General features: G+C 40.3%; 1 protein-coding gene across 1 annotated transcript in view; it reads right to left on the minus strand.

The window, feature by feature from the left end:
- LOC113057766 (platelet-derived growth factor C-like) overlaps positions 1-22,481 on the minus strand; it is a 50,256-nt gene that overhangs the window by 19,241 nt on the left and 8,534 nt on the right. The window contains exon 2 of the mRNA XM_026225277.1: positions 683-878. Within this exon, the coding sequence (XP_026081062.1) occupies positions 683-878 (196 nt within the window). The remainder of the gene's footprint in view (positions 1-682; positions 879-22,481) is intronic.

Here is a 22,481-nt window from a genome sequence, read left to right on the forward strand (position 1 = left end):
GTTTAAATCAACTTCCAGCTTTGACTTGTACTAGACAGTCACAGCCAAAAAAATAAAAAGATAAAAAAATTAGGTTATTATTCGGAGTCCATAATAATGATTATCTAAACAGTCTAATGAATTAAATAGTAGAAACTATTTACAAATGTAAAAAATATTAATAAATATGAATTTTTTTTTTTATAATAAATCAATAAAAGTAAAAAAAGTATCAGATTACAAATTAAAATATGAAAAATAGAAATCAAATAAAATATAAATAAATGGAAATCAATAGTAGACAAGTTTTACAGATAAAACAAAAAACAAATAATTTTTTTTTCAATAATACCACCACCATGAAATGACAACCTGCCCTTCCCCAAAATATTTAACCACGAGAAGCAACGCAACTGCCAAATATGATGGAAAATGTATCAATAATACAGTGTGAATAATAATAATAATAATAATAATAAATGCACTGTAGTCAATTATATTGAAAGACATGAAAAAAATCAATATGCAGATTTCTAAAGCTACTTTTTGTAAATGCATTGGTTTGATTTACTCATCTACTACAAAAATTGTCTTTAATTGTCTTCATTTACTCTTTTATTCTCAGTCTTCTACATCTGCATGTTGTCCTTCTCTAATGTGCATGTGAGGTCTAGCCACTAACCAAAGGGTCAGGGTCTCTTACTTGCAAATGCCGTCCTCTGCGTCCTCCAGACCAAAGCGAGGATCAAAGGTCAACTGGATCCTGGAACTTTCCGTGACTGCCACCAGCCGCCACACTATAACTGTATTCCGGGGATAAGTGTTGGGGAAGTCAGGACTTTGAAGAATTCCATCCCCAGTGACACTGAGGACCTTCTCATGATGAAACTCATGCACTCCTACAGAACAGAGAGAGGGAAAAAAAGAGGTTTATTAGAACAGTATTGAATCTGCATAACTCACCAGAGAGGAGAAAGAACACACTATAAAGTCATTAATGAATAGTTCTTTCCTTTTTTTCCTTAATGCAAAATTAACACCAAAAAGGATTTAGCTTCAACTGTTTCACATTAAAACCCAAATAATATGGATTATGCAATGCATTGTGCAAATACTACATAACTGATCACACAAAGAAAGGATGAACCAAACTCAAGGCTTCTGTTTTTTATTGAGCACTGAATGACTGCAAACCTGACAACCACATTAAGCGACTGATAAAAGGAAACCACGGAAATGATTTTGGCTTGTCAATACCATAAAACATCTCGGTTACGTATGTAACCTTGGTTCCCTGAATAGGGAACGAGATGCTGCGGTGGCGTCACCACGTATGGAACACCTCCGGTGTGACGAATGTCTGAAGCCCAATACCATCCCGCCAATCCTATTGGCCAAATGGCGCATAGCACCACCCTACGCATGCGCACGCATGATATACCTGGGTGCAGCGCGCCATTTCGCTCAGATTTCATGACTGAAGATGAAGAAGTTATCAAGGTACGGAACGGCCAGAACCGCAGCATCTCGTTCCCTATTCAGGGAACCAAGGTTACATACGTAACCGAGATGTTCCCTATCATAGGTCACTTCGATGCTGCGGTGACGTCACCACGTATGGGAACGATATACCAAAACGCCTGACGTACCTGATAACTGAGATCCGAGGAAGCATCTGCTCAAGCGGAAAGAACCCGGGAGCCAGGAGCCATCCTCACATCCAGACTGTAGGACTTGATAAAAGTGCTCGGTGAGGACCATCCTGCCGCAGCACAGATATCATCCATAGAAGATCCACTGAGAAAAGCTTGAGAAGAAGCCACAGCTCAAGTGGAATGAGCCTTAATTCCCAAGGGCGAAGCGAGTCCGCGCGCCTCATAGGCCAAAGAAATTGCCTCCACCAGCCAATGGGACATGCGCTGCTTTGTAACCGCATGGCCCTTACTTTTATGTCCAAGACAGACAAACAGCTGGTCAGATTCACGCCAAGGGGCTGTACGATCCACATAAGTCTTTAAAGCTCTCACAGGGCAAAGACTTAGATCTTCTGATCCAGCCTCAGCAGGTGAAAAAGCTTCCAGGAACACTTGCTGAAAGCGAAAGAGGTTAGATGCGACCTTAGGAACATAGTTAGGCCTGGGCCGCAGCAGCACCTTCACAGGGCCCGGTGCAAATTCCATGCATGAGGGTGAAACAGAAAGAGCCTGTAAATCCCCAACTCTCTTGAGGGAGGATAAAGCCATGAGAAGAAGTGTCTTCAGTGACAAGAATTTATCCGATACGGTCTCCAAGGGCTCAAACGGATGCCCTGATAAACCTAGCAACACAATGGATAAACCCCATGAAGGAACTCGCACAGGGCGGAAAGGCCTCAGCCGTCGCGCACGCTGTACGAAACGAGAAACTAGTGGATGACGCCTCATAGAGGCACCGCCTATGTATTCGTGGTAAGCTGAAATGGCTGCCACGTAAACCTTAAAAGTGGCTGGTGTTACGCCATCCGAAAAACAATCCTGGAGGAACTCCAGCACTGAAGCCACTGGGCAGTAAACTGGATCCACATTACGATTGCCACACCAGGCTGTAATCAGTCTCCACTTGAAAGCATATAAGCGTCTCGTAGAAGCTGCTCTAGAATTCAATATAGTCTCAGTGGTTTCAACAGAAAGACCGGGACATACTAATGCACTCCGCTCAGTGGCCACGCCCACAGTTTCCACAGATCCGGCCTCGGGTGCCAAATCAGCCCCTGTGCTTGTGATAATAAATCCTGTCTGAGGGGAATCTCCAAGGAGAGCCCGCTAGCAGACTGATCAGATCCGCAAACCACGGCTGCGTGTGCCATCGCGGAGCCACCAGCAGCAGCTGTTCCACTCTGTCCCGCCGTATTCTGCATAATACCGCTGGGATCAAACGAATCGGAGGAAAAGCATACAGACTGGTCCTGGGCCAGCTGTGAGCTAATGCATCCACGCCCAGGGGCGATGGGGGGCATAGGGAGAACCATAGCGGGCAATGCGTAGTCATGTTTGACGCGAATAAATCCACTTTCGCTTGCCGAATATCCGCCATAAAAGATTCACCGTCTGGAGGTGTAATCTCCATTCTCCCTGTTCCAGAGCCTGTCTGGATAGCATATCTGCTCCGAAGTTCAAACGTCCGGGGACATGAACAACTCGGATCGACAGAAATTTCTCTGAGACCAGAGAAGAACATGTCTCGCCAGCCTGCACAGGGGGCGAGAGCGTAATCCTTCCTAATGATTCAGGTATGAGACAAACGCTGTGTTGTCTGATCTGAGCAGCACAAGACGGCCGATCAGCAGATTCGCGAATTACTGGAGAGCCAGAAAACTGCCAGTAATTCCAACCGGTTTATATACCAACTGCGTTGTGCAGCTGTCCACACTCCATGGGCTGGTAGCCCTTGACAAACAGCTCCCCAACCGGTCAAAGACGCATCCGTCGTGACGGTCTCTGGGAAAGCTCAAATCCCCAGCCGAACCCCGGTAGGAGAACTCGGTTGGCATCCATAGCTTTAATGACATCACACAACTCCGTGTCACCGAAATCGTCGGATGCGGAAGACAACGGGGTGAAATATTTCGTCTTTCCGCCCACTTTTCCACTGAAAAGGGCGCATGTGAAGTAACCCCAGACAAATTACGGGGAATGCCGCTGCCAATCGTCCAAGTGGTTAACAGACGGACGCCCTGGAGCCGCAACGGGGCCAGAGCTACATCCATGCATTGAGAAGTACGGGGTCTACGACTTCTATAGCCCCTTTGCTCAGCAGAGTTGACATCTCCTGTCACAACACTGCTATTACTAACAGTCTACCACCGTGGAAAGAATTCAGCGGAAAGAGGCGGGCCTCTAAAAACGAATTGGTGTATCCGTGACAATAGTGCGTAACACCCATTGAGAAATGCCGGGCAAGCGTTCCACGCGACCCAAAACGATACTAGCAGTCTCAAATTTCCGCTTTCTGCAACGCTGTCATACACATAATGTCCGTGCACGGAAAAGCCTGCGGCATTCGTGCACAGGGGAAGTGTATGCATAAGAGCTATTGCGTCCCGTTGTGTATAATCCTGAACGTGTCCACGGCAGGAATTAGACCAACGAATTGAACATCAGGCTCTGCCGCTAACTAAAACGGCGGCTGTGCGAGCCGTCATAAACGGGTCGTCTGTGTAAGACCCTTGAATCGCCCCTCAAGATCTGAAAGCTGGATTGCGCAGTGTCTGAGGGATTATTTTTTATTATTTACGCCTGGCGTCACAGCCCGATCCAATGCTGCTCGAAGCGCTGTTTGCTGCGAGACAGTCAATGTTAGAGCGTAGGGACTGCAGTGAGAGTGTTGGATGTGCATTAGCGGTCCAACAGCACTCTATAGTGGAGGGCACAGTCCCTGGCGAACATGAAGTAAAGCGCATGCGTAAACTTGCTGCGTTTCGTTGTGTATAATCCTGAAGCATATCCACGGCAGGATTTAATTCACCAAGATAAAAATCGGGCCACGTCGCCATTGCGAGAACGTGGCGGCTGTATGAGCAGTCATAAACTGGCCATCTCTGCCAGCCTTTTGTGCCGTCCCTCAAACTCTGAAGGCTGGATTGTGCAGAGTGTCTGAGGGGGCGCTCAAATGATAGCTCAATCCAATGATGCTCGAGGTGGCTTTGCTGCGAGACAGTCAATGTTAGAGCGTGGGGACTGCAGTGAAAGGGTTGGATGTGCATTAGCAGTCCAACAGCACTCTCTAGTGGAGGGCACAGACCCTGGCAAACATAGAAGGAAAGCGCATGCGTCAAACTCGCTGCGTTTCGTTGTGTATAATCCTGAAGCGTGTTCACGGCAGGATTTAATCCAACAAGATAACATTAGGCCACGCCGCTAGCGAGAACGCGGCAGCTGTGTGAGCCGTCATAACTGGCCATATTCGCCAGTCTCTCGTGGCGTCCCTCAGACTCTGAAGGCTGGATTGTGCAGAGTGTCTGAGGGGGCGCTCAAATGATAGCTCAATCCAATGATGCTCGAGGTGCCTTTGCTGCGAGACAGTCAATGTTAGAGCGTGGGGACTGCAGTGAAAGGGTTGGATGTGCATTAGCAGTCCAACAGCACTCTCTAGTGGAAGGCACAGACCCTGGCAAACATAGAAGTAAAGCGCATGCGTCAAACTCGCTGCGTTTCGTTGTGTATAATCCTGAAGCGTGTTCACGGCAGGATTTAATCCAACAAGAAAACATTAGGGCCACGCCGCTAGCGAGAACGCGGCAGCTGTGTGAGCCGTCATAAACTGGCCATATTTGCCAGCCTCTTGTGGCGTCCCTCAGACTCTGAAGGCTGAATAGTGCAGAGTGTCTGAGGGGGCGCTCAAATAACAGCTCAGTTCAGTGACGCTCGAAGTGCTTGTGCTGCGAGACAGTCAATGTTAGAGCGTGGGGACTGTAGTGAGAGGGTTGGATGTGCATTAGCAGTCCAACAGCACTCTTCAGTGGAGGGCACAGACCCCGGCAAACATAGAAGGAAATGCATGCGTCAAACTCGCTGTGTTTCGTTGTGTATAATCCTGAAGCGTGTCCACGGCAGGATTTAATCCAACAAGATAAACATAGGGCCACGCCGCTAGCGAGAACGCGGCAGCTGTGTGAGCCGTCATAAACTGGCCAAATTCGCCAGTCTTTTGTGCCGTTCCTCAAACTCTGAAGACTGAATTGTGCAGTGTCTGAGGGGCGCTCAAATAACAGCTCAGTTCAGTGACGCTCGAAGTGCTTGTGCTGCGAGACGGTCAATGTTAGAGTGTGGGGAAAGAACGAGAGGCTTCTCGTAAGAACCGTAATAAGAGAATAAAATTTGCCGAAATAGACACGACTCGATACGTCTAGACGAGACTAGGTCGCGGCGGAGTTTGGCGCGATCCGTTCGGCTAGAGAGGTAGTCAAACGGCATCGCTATATAACAGCAGTCCGCCATGTCACTAATCGTGGCAAAAACCCGCGCCGTTCGTGATATGCGCTGATAAGGCTGCTTCCAGGACCTCGAAACCTCTTGGTGGAGGTCCGTGAGAAGGGTAATTTATCCACCGCGCGGATAGCCACATAATAGCGCACTGAGGAAGGGGAAGCGCGTTTCTCCTGTCCGCTCGGAGGGAGAGAACCGCTTATGCCGGTCAGAGCCTACTCTGAGTAGAAGCTGCGGTTAGACAACATGGTATAAAAGCAAACTGCTCTGATTAACGCGCTCGAGTAGGGGAGAGCGAGCAAGTGGAAAACTCCAGTGCATCACTGTACTCATAGTCAAGCCGCACATATCGCCCCTAACCAACACCTCGTGCGGGGCCTCGGCGACCGCAGAAGCGAACGGTGGGGGTTAGACGCGAGGCGACTGAAGAAATAGACTCCAGAGCGCGGATACTTTTCTTATTTTACCATAGCCGTAGGCTATCACAGAGAGAACATGAGAGAGGCTGCAAACGAATCTCTCATGAGTGCCTCCCTGTGATAAACCCATATACGGCTCTTACCTTTCGTTGACTCATCGCGTCCGCGAAAGAGGAGTTAACACTGCTCGAAGAAAATCGCTGGAGAACGCGAGATGATAGGGCACAGATGATTCGCTATTCCTGAAGGAATGAAATCTGAGCGAAATGGCGCGCTGCACCCAGGTATATCATGCGTGCGCATGCGTAGGGTGGTGCTATGCGCCATTTGGCCAATAGGATTGGCGGGATGGTATTGGGCTTCAGACATTCGTCACACCGGAGGTGTTCCATACGTGGTGACGTCACCGCAGCATCGAAGTGACCTATGATAGGGAACCAGCAGAATTATGTTCTACCATTTGCTAACACAGCATAAACTTAATGAACCCCTGTGTATCAAAGCAATATTTTGCTTTGATGTTGCTTCACCATAATAGTTTTCCATTATAGATCTAGATAAGGATGATCAATCAGTAGTTATAAAGTTTTATTTATAGTGATACTCCAGCTGGCAATGACCTTCCTAGTTGTAGCAGTAAGATAAGAATTAAAGCTATACGTCGAAAACTATTGTTTAGGTGGTGGAAACCTGTGAAGAGTACTAGGACAGATTGTTCTGCTTCAATCATTTTCAATTTATAGCTTTGATAGTTTAACAGTTCAGAGAAATGCAAGGCTGAAGAAGTCATTTTGAGCTCAGTGCTTCAGGTTTAGCAGCATGAAAGAGGTAAGGTATGCCAAGAGTTTAGTCGTTTCAAATTCAGAAATGATTACATACTGATTTTACTTGCTATTTTGTTATGACAAGATTTACGGAGTTGTTCCTCCCTAGAGGAAGACAATATAATGGCTTCTTCAACACAGCACAAATAAAAGCACCTTTTACCTGCAGCTTTGCCAGGAAGGGAAAATGAGCTTATAGACATTCTGTGCTGACTTCCAATAGATTTTTCACTTAAAACTGTTATCCAAAGGTCATTCTTAACTCTTAATCCATGTTTCACACTGTTATTCTAGGTTAGTAATTAATCTTGTATAGTCCGGATTTAATGTGTTACATTCTTTATTTTTAAAGTTAATATGCCTATTTGCGTTTATGAAATTAAAAACATTGATTGGACAACCACAACATGCAACAAGCACACAAAATATTTTATTTTAGTGTAAATGTACATGAAGTGAATGAATATTTAATAAGGTAACCACTAAGGCATATGATTGGTTGTCTGTTAGATTTAACATCACAATGTTTCACAATTTATAATTTAGCATTCAGATTTTATAACCCAGGGTTAACTCAAAAGATGAGTGAATTTTAGTTGGTTTTTTAGTTCAATTAACTTATCTTGGTAAAAACCATGCAGATAACCTGGTGAAAACCAGCCTTTACCTGGGTTAAACCAGGGTTAAGTTGGGTAAGAAAAGCCTACAAGTCTTTCTACATGTGCTGATGCCCTTTAGCCAACATTTCACAAGAGTTACATCACAGCAAAGAGAACTAATAAAGAACCAGCCTGAAAATACGGTTCCAAACAAGGCAAAAACAGTTCTTAGGAAGGGATGCTTGTTTCCTGTCCAATAAAATGTTATTGAATTCTGCAAGAGGATTGCAATCTACCATTTCCTGTTGTACTAGGTTCAGAAAAGATGTTTGATGCAAACAGACAGCTGATGAAATGCAACACCAGTGCTGGTTTTTACAGGCCTGTCACATTCAGAGCCCACCCAAGGGAAATACACACATTTTATTATTATTATTTTTCACACTACACTACACTTTCACACTTTTTCACACAGCTCCCATTGAGTTTCAATAGGTATCTTGATCTGTTAGAGTGATGGTACCAGATCTGTAATGCTCTTTCTGGTGTATCTGAATTACTTAACACTGGAACAATTCACCTTCAAAAGTAAAAAAATCCCCCAGCATTTTCCTGTGCTGTATTTACAGATATCAATACACAATGGATGATAAGCTTTCAAAAAATGAGTCATTGCTTCCTTTCCAGCAAGTGCTTATTATCTTGTTAGCACAATGGAGGTCCAAAACAGGTTGACCTTCTCTGTATAGACAAAAATCCTCAAATATCTTTTGTATTTTTAGAAAGAAAGTCATACAGGTTTGGAACAACATTGGGATGATTAAATGACAGAATGTCATTTAATATGAGTTTTTGTGTCTTTTTTTGTATTGGTGAATGTCTTATCCCTCCATGGTCTGGATGACAGATCGCATCACAAGAAGCAGTTAATGCTGAATGATGTTTCAGGAGTCACTGGAAGAGAAATGACTGAACCACTGGGGTTTTAAAAAGTTCTGGGGAACAGCTTTAACCCGAGTTGTGTCCGCAACCACAAGACACAGCAATTTGATCACTCTGACAACCATATCTGAAGAAAAGAGAGATAAAGTGAAGTCAAGTCAAATCATAAAAAAAAAAAAAAAAGAATCTGGTAAGAACATCAAATTCCAGTATGTCTGACTAAGTCTCTGTGTGACTTGTTTATAATAAGCAGGAGGAAAAAATTTGAGTGGAAAAAAGAAGAGACGACTGATATAATTTCTCTCTGTAAACATGACAGAGGCTACTTTGATGTCTGTATCTCATGTTATGAGTAACTGCTCTCTGGGGAGATGTGAAAGACAATACACAAGTCAGTTTCAAATAGACAAACTTCGTGCACATCCGAAAAGTACCCCACAGCTTGACACGCAGAAACCTGGCATGCCCTGCAAACTATTGCCCATGTACAATAGACACCTTGTCAGTGTTAGCGAGGTAAAGCAAGATCGCTCATGCTCTCCAGATTTGAGGAGCATTTTATGAGTAACAAATCCAAACAAAAGAGCCCAAGGCCCATAGAATAGTGTTGAACACCTCAGATCTGTTTGCAGCACAAGCCTAAACCCTTTATGGACTCCGTTATATAAACAGATCAGGAGTCGGCTGCAGCTGCCAAGGTCTTTGATGTGCCTTGAAATAAGAAAGGGCCTTTCCTCAGCATGTTACAGCATTTGCCCAGTTAACTGACAGCTTCTTGTCAAGCTCTGCATTAATGTTTATAATTCTCTTAGGTTTCTGGAATTATGTCATGCCATATGACTGTAAGTTGTTCTTGGAAGGAAGGATAAGGTGCATTCCTGTTCTCAAAACGCTAATGTAACAGGAGAAATAAACAAATTCCACCAATTTAATTTCAATTAAATTCGGAAGTCAAGTTTATTTGTATAGTGCTTTTCACGATATAAATCGTTGCAAAGCAACTTTACAGAAATTAAGATCCTACAATATATCTAGTAGTAGCTTATCAATGGTGACTGTATGGAAAAATCAATTAAAGACATAATCAAACAGAGGATTAACACTATTAACAGCAATTATTATAGAATAATAATTCCAAAACAGGCAATCATGTACACTTCATTTCCTAGATTTAAAATGTTCCTGTATTTTTTAAGTTTGTGGGTGACAAATGGCTTCTACATACACACTCTTAAAATAAAGGTTCTTTATTGCCATTTATGACTCCATTAAGAATCTGTAACATCTATAGAACCTTTCTATTGTACAAAAGGTTCTACACAGTGTAAAATGGTTCTTTTAAGAACTCTTGACTGATCTTGAATGATCTAATTGTTTGTTTTGTTGCTAAACTTGAAAACCCTCCACGTGTGACTGCACTTAATTCAAGCTCAGTAAAATTAATCTTCCTGTCAATCCAATTCAAATTTAACTTTCTGAGGTGCAGGGAAAATTCTATTTGTATTCACAGTCATTATCAAAAAAGAACCAATATAATTTGTGCAACCTTGGATTTAATAACCTTCAGTATCTACAACCTCAAAAAACTATTTAAAATGGTGCTGATAAGACTACTGTCCTAAGAGTCATAAACGGCTGTTGTTCATATTTTGACTGATAATTAAACAAGGAACAGTGAGTTTTACATGCGGTTTAACGAATGAGCTCTTAAAACAGAACAAGGTAATTACACACCCCCGCATGCCTCTGAGAAACAACCTGTACATAATTTAATGGCAAAAAATGTAATAATAATAATAATTAAATAAATAAATGTTAAACAGTAAGTGGAAGGGATATCTGTAGGTTCACAGCTTAAATACAAACATGTAAGTGCAGGAAAATGCTTCAAAAACTCAAGTGCACAAATACAGTAATGTCTCATGTTCACTGACCAAATCAAGGTTTGTCATTAAGAGACTCAACTTCAGCCTTGACACTAAAACTTCCTTGTTTGATTTTTGAAATTTAGGTTTGGTAGGGATTGAGAGAGGTTCTGTGTCTGTACTTGGAGATGACCTCCTCTCTGGGTTAAATAATGTCATATAATGATCAGAGGCTGGCCCCTTGGGTGCATTACCTCAAACATGACTTTTCCTTGACCCACTTCTCTTTTTCCCTCTTCTCCTGAGGAGAGCGCTACACTGATTAAGGTAGGAAGCTGAGCATGAATAAATAAGGGCTAACAGTGTTACCATTGTGCCTTGTTCACATGTTAGACCTCCGACTGAGTCTGGAGTTTAAATATTAACCTGAAAGCGGTAGAAACAAAGACGGCACAGACATAGGCGAGCATGTGCGTCTGGATGTGGGCTAGTGTCTAAATACAAACAAAAACAGAGACAAACAAGAACACATTACTCTTTAACACAAAGTGACCCCAAACAACCTCAACATAATGTCAAAAAATTTTTTAATGATGCATTACATCATAAATATGTTTACTACTACTTAAATTATAACAGACTTGAAGGGATACAAAAATATATATATTTGAAGAACACCGAGTTCCATACAACATCGGACACCACTGACTTTCATTATAAAGACAAAATGAGAAGAAAGAAAGCCATAAAGGTTTGGAACGAAATGCAGGTAAATGATAACAGAATTGTGTTGACATTTTGGGTAAACTATTCATCTAATTTGACAGAGCACATTTAGGAAAGCACACTAAACATTTAAGCTTCAATCAAAGAGAAATGCAGTGAGGAAAATGTTACTTTTCGACGGCTTATTGCACTGAAACTAAAACTCTGGCCTATTGCCTTTCTCAGTCTACTCTGATCAGGTTTTTATATGTTTGAGGTTCAGAAACTGCAGTGTAAGAGAGCATTACAATCAATCGAGCTCTTAAACACGCTTTCGAAACCTCTTGTTGCAAATTTGTCTGGCAGAAGGCCTTGATGTCCGTATTTATTTCACTCAAGAAAGTTCATGCTGGAGATCGACGCTGGTGCCGGTAACAGCATTTAACAACATAACGTGCTAATGTTTCTGATTCCAAGGGACTTGTTTGAACGCTGACTGTGTTTTAATCCCCAACATGTCGGGAGCTGACTGCAGCCGGCTGGTAAAACTATACCCCACACTTACAATTTCCCCCACTGTGCATGCCGATTTTACCCCCCTGCATTTAAGTTGCTCCTACATCTGCTCATGGTTAAGGGTTTGCAGCACTAACTACAGGTGCTGTAAATTCCAGTTCTGGCTTTTTCATATTTATTGCTTTAAGGTTTACAGTTGGGCAGCAAGGAGAAGAAGGGAAAAGGATAGAAAAGGAGAGTAGTGGGGGAGATACAAATGAGGGGAACACATCATGGGAATTTATCATACCATTAAAAAATATTAATTTGGCTTCAAAAGCATTGACTTATTTGGAATGGTTCTATCTGCCACGCTGATACTCCATATGGAGACTTTGACTCACTGAATTTTTAGGCTGCTGTTGGCCATTTAGCATCACTTAAGTGGCAAACCTTTTTCTCAATATATTTCTTCATCCGTCTGCAAACCTGCAATAAGCAGCAAAACGTCAAGGTTTCAGTCAAAACTATCAATAGGCTTCATATTTCCCATTGACCTTGTGACTTAACTCCATGACACTGGTAGCAGACACATACGTTCTTTCTTCAACAGGGCTCACAAACCTCAACTGACACCTTGACACTCACTGGCACATCCATACATGTGTGTATAAAAGAAACATTAACAAATCCTTCCAATAATGGTATTGTTTTGCTAAATTCAACAAAGATATTGCATGGTCTTTTCACAGTGCTGTTGGACTTTATAAAGGGACAGTTCACGTAAAAATGGAAATTCAGATTTCATAGATTCATTCTAATTTATTTATCTTCATGCTGGTTTAAGTTATTTTCGTGTGTCAAACTCAAATGCTTTACAAAAAGTATGTAAATATATAAAGTACACAGAGACATTTAATAGAACTGATTCACAACATTTCAGGTGAGTGTGTGTGTGTGTGTGTGTGTGTGTCCGTAACAGAATGACCACAATTCTTCCACTGACCACAAAGCTTCTGACAAAGCTATTTGACAAAGCTTCAGAAGACTTGGAATATAGCAGACATCACATTAACTACATGTAAGCTACGTTTTGCAATCCTCCAGCTCCTGGATACTATTTATTTTCATTGTAAGGAAAAGAGCAGCGAACATTCAGCTAAACTTCCCTGCGTTCCAGAGACTAAAGAAAATCATACAGTTTTAGAACAGTTTTGGACAAGTAAACAGTCCTTTTAAAAGTCGTTTTTCCTAGCAACCCTTACAATCCTGTACATTTGTGTGATATTTATTTACTTCTTTATTTTTTTTACAAATAAATTGCGGTAAAGAGCAAGGTCAAGTGAAGCTTGGCTAAGCTAAATCCCTATAAACGCTGTGTGAGCATAAGGTTGCTGTTGTGTCATCACATGCGGAGTAACAGAATCCTAGAACTTCACCAAGACCCGATTAAGATCCTAACAGGCCACCAAAACCTTCCCTCTCCACAGCTCACAGAATGAGGCTCATCCATTAACACGTTCTCTCAGAGAGCTCTGTAACGTCCGCACATGCTATCGTATGGCCAAATGTCAACACCAAACTAACGCACTTGGTGGGTGGGTGTATATAAGTGTGTGTATGAATGAGTTTGGGAAGCACTTGCCCGACAGGAAATTTGATTCTGAAGTTAGCATGACTGTTCCCTCTGTCTCTCTTCACAAGCTTTTTCTAATGTCTCACTTCATGTGGTTTATGCTGCTGAACGGCTGACTGTGAGCTTAAGCTCGTCACTGTTAAAATTATTATCAGATCAAGTATCATCAGGGAAGAACATTATTTCTTCAAGTTCACTTTACTCACGCTTCATGCCAGATCTAAAATTAACAGCCAACAACTGGGGAAATAAAAGCATGTTGAAATGAGACACACTGTAAGTCATGTAGATTCCCACAACCATTACGGTGGTCCACTGTTCACCTCTGTTCTTTGTAGATTTGTTTTTATAGCCTAAAATAATTAATTTATTGTGGAATAATTAAAAAATTTTGATAAGTACATAGTAATGAGCAATGTTATTGTTATTTTGCCAAGCATTAAAAGTCTCCCTTATGTCATTCCAAACCTGTATGACTTTCTGCTATGAACACAAAAGACATTCTGAAGATCAATGGAGTCCAATCGACATTGGATCCCATTACCTTTCATAAATAAAATAAAAAGAGATTTTTCAAAATGCAGAACACCACAGGTTTGGAACGACATGAAGGTGAGTAATTGATGACGATTTAAATTTTTAGATGAACTACCCCTTTTAAAAATGTGTACCACTTGTGGCAACCAAAGAAAAAGCAAAAATAATTGTCTTCCAAAACAAAACCAAATTAGACTGACCTTTTTTTTTTTTGTGACATGGATTCAAACATTTTTCGTTAGTTTAATGATTTTATATAAAGGGAAGATGCAAGAATACAAACATCCCTATTAAACTAGCCAACAACACTAAGACCAAACAAGGCTAGGATATATTTTAGGCTTTTCTCAAACAAAGCGTGTCTATTTGTGAGTGTGAAAGGAGCTTGAATTAAACTCTTCCGACTTGTCAGCTGCTGCATACTTGTGTTTGCGATTCTGGAAACACGCACAAGGCTTGCTCGTGTTGTATACAGACCACATCCTTTAACAATTTGGTGAGGTCTTCAATTAAGCAAAACACGTGTGCGTTTTATTCTCTAATGGACGTCTGGTGTACTGCCTGGCTCATGCTTACTTTCACCACAGCGCTCTGTTTACATAGACACGGCTTTGGTTCTCTGTAACTTATCTCTGACCAGAAGGGCCTTGAATTAGACATGACATCATCTGTGAAATACCAGAAGACAGTCAACAATCAGACGAATAGGGTATCTATGACAGGTAGCCATTGGGTTTTCTCATAAAATGTAGGCTGTTTAACCGCTGGCTTCCTTATAAAGGGAAATGTTCCTTTTATTGGTGCTTTTGAAAATTTTTGTTTTACTGTCCATTAACATTTTGGATGAATTCAACTTTAGAAATTGGAAGAGGAAATTTTTATAACAAATCAAGGTCTATGTTATGCCAAAACACGTACTTTCTATTTACATCTCTAAAGATTTCTGTGAAGAACAGAAACATACAAAACATTACTGTGGAAACTCCGTTATTTGAATATGACAATGGTTATACTATGGTTATCTTTGAATAATGGAATCCACTATAAAACAATCCGACAGAGACATCAAGGAAAGATCCGTTTTTGTTGATCATGCATTCCAAACCAACAAATATCCCTATGGATTTGCAATATTGCCTTTAACTATTAACATACCTGATGGATCTTTGGAGAAGTCTATAAAATCTGTGGGTAACCTTAATCCATACTCAAAATTAAGTATGCATCAATATTGAATTGAATATTTGCAATTTAGTCCCAGTTTTGGAACATGAAAAACATACAAGTCTGAAAATGGCATTAGTATCCAACAGTTGTACTAGTCCATAAACGACTGAGCTAATTAAGGGCCCATGTGTCAGCTTCTGAGTTCTCATCACACAAACCAGCTCCATGCTTAGTCGGGAAACCATTCTCATCAGGGTGGGTGGCCACATTAATGTCTCAAACCCCTTCTAATCTCATTCTGACCTGCCAGAGTAAAAATCTTCTGAGGATAAACTTTCATATAATAGCAGAAATTGCTGGCAAGAGACGACACACCAGCTGCTACAATAAACGAATTCCATGTCTTGCCGGTATTAAGAGCAAAACTCACCTTTCCACTGAATCTTTATCTCACCCTCTCATAGACACACAGACAGGTACATCTGTATCTGGGCCCAACACAAAACTCAGACACAAGACATCTTCTCTTGAAGGTTTTTTTTTTTCTTTTTTCTGCCACAGCTGTGCTGGTTCTCTTGAGTAATGGCTGCAGGGCTCTTTGTAATCCCCTTTGTGATTTTGGGTGCTACGTGTGTGTGTGTGTGTGTGTGTGTGTGTGTGTGCTCGCGTGTGTGTGTGTGAATGAGCTCTCCCAAGTTTTACTATAGTAATGCATCTCTCCCCTATAACACAGTCCATCTCAAAGCACATTTTAAATTCACTTAAAAGTTTTGATAAAGGAAAAGCTTCTGTATAAGACCCTACAGTCTGTTCCACGTACACCAGCTGTCTTTGAAGACAAGAATGTTCTGTGTGAACAGCCTCTAAGAAATGTGCCTGATTCCAACTGGTGGACCATAATTATACAGGACTCCTTTAAAAGAATAGTTCAAGAAAAACAAAAAATCTGTCATTTACTCACCCTCATGTCATTCGAAACATTTTTCTCCTGTGGTGCAAAAATATTTTTATTTTTGCCCATATAATTCAAGCAAATGTTAACCAAAACAGTATATGGTTACCAGCAATATTAAGAATAAATTATTTTGGGCTCCTCAGAAGAATGTTGAAGAAAGAATTGTCATCCCTTTAAAAATGTGCACATCCCAATTTAAAATAAATAAATAAATTGTCTGGGAATGACAGACATTTTGGAATGTTTTTTTTTTTTTTTTTTTTTTAGATGAAGAAATGAGCATAACGACAGTACAGTGTATGAAGTGACAAAACATAAGTATTTATCTGGTAAACAGCCAAGATATAGATCTGGGCTTTTAATGCCTCACTTACTATTTAGTAACATCACGTTAAGACATGCAATGTCCAGCTGTTGGTGTATAAGCTATTGGCTTGTTTAACATCAGATATGGAGCCAAAGAAAATAAATGCATATCTAGGCAGATAAACAAATAAACCATTAAATCCCCAGTGATGCAAATGCGTCACCGTTCTTAAATAGTTAAATACTTTACTAAATACAGTCACCAAAATAAGCATCCCGTTTCATGAGGGAGGATCAGTCACTCTTGCTAATAGCATTTCACAAACAGACTCAAATAATGGTTAAACGTACACTAAAACACACATGTAGACACGCAGCGTTCACATTCACTGCTTGCTCTAGCATGTACACATACCATGGGAAGATGGTCCAGACGTTTACAATGAACTAGCTGAACTTGTCTTGGTGGATGGAGGCTACAAAGTACATTTGAGGGGTGATTTTTATTAAACTGAAGTTTATTTTTTTCTCCACACAGATGCAACTTATGTAGATCATTATGTATAGCACATAAAAGTTCGCCTAATGTGCACATTGGACCAAAGGAAAATTATTTAAGACTCATTACATAGCTAAGGACAGATTAAAAGCTTGGATTCGCTTTTAACTAATGTTTTCCTGAATCTGCTGCTTCAGAAAAACATATAAAAGGTTTTAAATAAATAACTTAAACACTTTGTGTCTGATTGCATTTTAACATCCTACAGACACCATTTAGCATAAGAGTGCCTTGATCTGTCAGATGCTTGCTGTTAGTGGTGACAGATAACACAACAAATGCTGAGTCAAGTGTGACTGATAGATTCCCAAAACACCCAAATTAAACGGTAAAAACATCAGGATAACAGAAAACAAGACAAAAGGAAAAATGCTAATTTTTTGGTTTCCAACACATAGTTTGAAAAACACTTAAATTGTGGTAACACAATACACGTTTTCAAAAAAAAAATGCTTGTGTGAGCATTTTAGATAAAAACCATTTGAGTCCATACTTCACAACATTTTAGTCAATACTTACTAATAAGGCTGAGGCTGTTCAAATCTTAGTTCTATACATACAGTACAAGCCCAGGTGTTTTAATTGTTCACATTAGAAAGCAGCAATCCAGATCATCCAATGATTGCTTTAAATCTCCACGTAATCTCTTTAGTCCTATCTTGATCGTGTTCATCCATCTCAATCAAGTGAAAGGGGCCATGCATTAAAGTCAGATGTTCTTCACTTTCTGATTACCTGTGTAAGGTTTTTTTTTTTTCCAAGACATTCTTCACAATGCCCTTATTTCTCAAAAGCATCCTGCATGGACTGTTTGAAATATGAAAAACACACCAAACCATCCATGATGAAAAAAACTGCACAAAACTGTTACTGCACCTGGTTTCTGCAAGTATGGGCACATAAACCAGGTGGTTTAGTTAAGAAGTGAGCACAGATGCATTGCAGTAAAAATGGATTCACACAACTTTGCCAAATTATCTGAAAGAAGTCACTTTAACAGTTGAATCCCATTACTGCCAAAGGTGTGGGAACAGAGATGGCCCCTTAAATTGTTGACTGATGCATTGTGAAACATGCACACGTACTGAGCAGTGGCACAGAGATGAATGAAAGCATTGCCTGGCATCTCATTAGCCGGTGGGGCTTCCGGTTTGAGTTAGTGCTGTCATTCCGAGGAGCTAATGAGAGGCATTTGAACAGATGTCCAATGCGAGGGGGGTGAGACAACTTCACCTTCGGTGCTTTAAGCCCGATTTATCCCACCTTTTTTCACCTCAGTAGTTCTAATACACCATTTTGATCACCCCCCCACCCCATTAGCCATAAAATATATCAACACCAAGATACAGAGATGGACTGAAAAAATAAAAAGCATAGTCTGTTATAAATACACACTGACTAACCCTCAGGGTTTGATTCAGTGGATAAGCTCATGGAAGCCATCTTTTTTCTTCTTCTTTTTTTTATCAGTATCAGCATGCATTCCACTTATCAGTGCTGCAGTCCTACTATGTCACAAGCCAGTGAGAATTTAACAGCCCATTAGGGATTGGACACTAAATTAATGGGCTTCTAAATGTGTAATCAGCATCGTTAATCCAGAGTGACTGATTATGTAGCTTTATCAGATGAGAAAAGACAGCAGGCAGAGGAAACCTCAGTGAGAGTCATTCAAAGTGGCTAAAAAGTCTGTGTATGTACACGTCATCATACGTACGGCCCTACAAAGACAATATATTAAAAGATTCAGTGGCAGTCCAAGCGAATCTTCTTGAATCTAGCCATGCATTTGACAGCTATAAATCACAACAGGAGTCCATCTTAGCTGACAGCCAGGCTGCTGCTGTTCCTCCATCTGTAGGCTGGGAAATAGATCTCCAGTCTCCAGGGAAAACCAAAGTGCCACGCCTGACACCAGCATCTGTGTAAGTGTGTGCGCGGAGAACTTATTTGTGCTCCGGCAAAAAGCCAGACATTCTCCAAATACTATGTGCGATTGAGTTACACACTAGGGTGTGTGACTGGCACACTGTCGTATATCAAATTGCAGCATGTGCAAGGAAACATAATGCAATCTGTCCGGCATGGGGGCACTGGTGCTCAGCTAGCGAGTACCACGACAGGTGTGCTGCTACTTTTTTCCCCCTTGATTTCAAATAACATATCGTCCATATTTCAACAGTGAACATCATACTGCTGACAGAATAACGATGAAGCTGTTGGAAGCCACATTCTAACACATCCGATTACAGTTTCAGAGAAATCTGAAGTTCTGCATGAGCAATTATGAACCAAATACACAGTTAAATCATAGAGGGAAAAAATAAAAGACCACGCTTTTGTCATTTACTTTGCCTTTTATTTTTCTAAATTTTTCTTTCCCATGGTACACAAAATTAGTTATTCAGGTGAATCTTTTTCACACAGTGGGTGCTATAGGCAGGGGACGGGGCCCACTAGGAGGCGGCAGCAAACTTATAAGAAACTTAAAATGATTGGAAATAAGACGCACATTAAAATAAGACTGAAAACTAAAACAAGAGAGAAAAAAAAAATTAATTCACTTTTTTTTCCACATGGTCTTGAAAATTTTAAATGTGAGGTGGTCTAATTTTAAGTTTGATTTCTAGACTTGTTAAATCTTTTAAAATAAAACAAAAAATATTAAATCAGGTAGAAACCGTGTTTACAACAAAAACAAAATAATAATAATAATAATAATATTATATATATATATATATATATATATATATATATATATATATATATATATATATATATATATATATATAAACATTATTCATTAATTTGTGTGGAAACACCTGGAAATGTTTGCATATTGTTATGGACATTGGGGCCTTAATTTTAAAGTTGAGAACCACTTCTGCAACACCAAAGTTATGGATTTGCTTCCAAGAAGTGTACAAACCTATTAAATAGACTGGCAACACAAGTGCCTATAAAACCCATAAATGTAAATTTAAACATGATATAATTTGTACAATAAATTGCATATCACATGTGATAGTATATGACTTGGACTGGACAAAAACATGCAACCCTTTAATTTGAATTATTTTAAATTACAATCATTAGGTTTAGGGGTCGGTTTAGGCTAAGGCTTCATGGTTAGGTTTAGGAATTGTTACGATTTCTAATGACACCAGGTTAGACAGAGACTAATAGAGGAAACAGGAAATTATAGAAAGAAGACGGGTGGTATCGGAAACTACTGTAGACTTGAACCTTGTTCGCCTTTACAACTGTATGACCATGTGCAGTTCCCACCAGGTCAAATCTCTGATAGAACTGCATAATCCGAAAGTTTCTGTCAGTAATGCCATTTCTCTAAAACAGGTCAACTGTTAACATGAAAATGAAAACTTATAGTCTGGCTTCAGTGAATCCTCAGTTGCCACAGGGCATTTTTCCACACCATTCAAAGTGGAGGACTGAGCATTCTCAGCCTCCCTTGCGCATAAACAGTAGCCGGGGTTAGCGGAGACCTTCTGAGAAAGCCTTACAGAAGTCATGTCACCACAGTGGTGTGGTGTTGACAGCAAAATATTTCCTCATTTCAAATCCATGGCACCAACACGCCAGTCATAATGGCATATCATTTGGCTAATAGAGTGTTTCTTGGTGTGTGGGTTGATGATCATCCAATGATCCCCTTCCCCAGTGATAAACATGCTTTAATGAGTGAATTTCAGACTTTGCTGTCAAAGAGGCAGGTTTGCAAAGCTGACAAGACTGAATATTGGTAAAACTCTACAAAAGACTTTGGACTTGCCACTTGAGTAATAATTACCATGCTAAAGCCAAGAAAACACCCAAAATAATTAATCTTCCAGATGCAAGTTATGTTGTATAAAACAATGGCAGGATGTTAATGCAATCTAAAGCCATGTTTTTTTCTTCCTCCGTTAATAATATCCATAACAGGCTCGTTGCATAAGATCATTAAACATTTTTCAGAGAAAGATATTTTGAAACAGATTTTGTATGAATTCTGGTTACACCAAAAACATATATATATATATTTTTTAAATAGTGAGTTGGTTTTATTATATTTTAGTATATGTTATATATATTTTTATTTTTTATTATACATTTTATTATCTACTTAGACACACATAAACAGGTAGATAGAGACCAAACAAGATAAGTGAGGACTAAAAAGGAAGGGGGGCATGTCCAAAATACCTCTCTGACAGCGAGTGTTGACATCTGCCAAGGCATAGACATGCCTTGAAGAGATAGGAACCAAGGTCAAGTCATCACATTTACCTGCTGCCAAAAGTCTAAGGCCTTTGGAATTCAGTTTGCTCTGAAAACAGGCAATATCCACAGACAGCTTATGCTTAAGAGAATTATCTGTTCTGGCAGAGCACTAGCCCTCACAAACAGTTACAGGTTATCTGCTTGTTTCAGCACACAGGATTAACTGACCGCAGGTGCCAAGTTTTGGGTAGGAGCAACTGAACCCAGTCTAACTTAAAAAGCATTGCCCACAAATCACTTATCATTCATTACACTGTAAAATATTAGAAGATAACTTTATCATTACACTAGTTCTTTTAATAGTTTCTGCATTAAGTCTCTAGCAGAGGTTAAGGGTTGCTCGGCTCTTTATTAAAAAGTGCACATACATCCATCTTCAAACTGTCTAAGGGTAGTGGGTAGGATGAATAAAGAAAGGGAGCAAAGAGTCAAAGTGAGGGATGAGTAAATGCTTGAGGAAGTGTTGCTGTCAGCGAGTGATTGACAGGCATTAGCAGGACCTGAGGCTGTAATTTTCAGCTCTTCCAGTCTAGACAAGTCCAGATGAGCAATAATGTCATTGTCAGCGTCAGTGCTGGAACTTGGCTCTTTAAAGAATAATTTTCAGAGAAATTCAAAAGTTTAGGGTAGGTATGTTCTTTAACTTCATGTTTTTAAAAGAAGGCTCGTGCTCACCCAAGACTGCATTTATTTGATCAAAAATACAGTAAAACAGTAATATAATATATATACAGTGGGGATCGAAAGTTTGGGCACCCCTTGCAGGTTCTGTGAAAATGCGAGTAATTTTCAAAAAATAAGAGAGATCATACTAAATGCATGTTATATTTTATTTAGTACTGTCCTGAGTAAGATATTGTACATAAAAGATATTAACATTTAGTCCACAAGACAAAATAAATGCTGAAATTATTAAAATAACCCCACTCAAAAGTTTGGGAACCCTTGGTTCTTAATACTGTGTGCTGTTACCTGATGATCCACGACTGTCTTTCTGTTTTGTGATGGTTGTGCATGAGTCCCTTGTTTGTTCTGAACAGTTAAACTGAGCAGCGTTCTTCAGAAAAATCTTTAAAGTCCTGCAGATTCTTCAGTTTTCCAGCATCTTTGCATATTTGAACCCTTTCCAGCAGTGACTGTACGATTTTGAGATGCATCTTTTCAGACTGAGGACATTTGAGGGACTCAAACACAACTATTTAAAATGATTCAAACATTCACTGATGTTCCAGAAGGAAACAAGATG

The sequence above is a fragment of the Carassius auratus genome, chromosome 39, assembly GCF_003368295.1.
Source record: "Carassius auratus strain Wakin chromosome 39, ASM336829v1, whole genome shotgun sequence".
Classification (NCBI taxonomy): domain Eukaryota; kingdom Metazoa; phylum Chordata; class Actinopteri; order Cypriniformes; family Cyprinidae; genus Carassius; species Carassius auratus.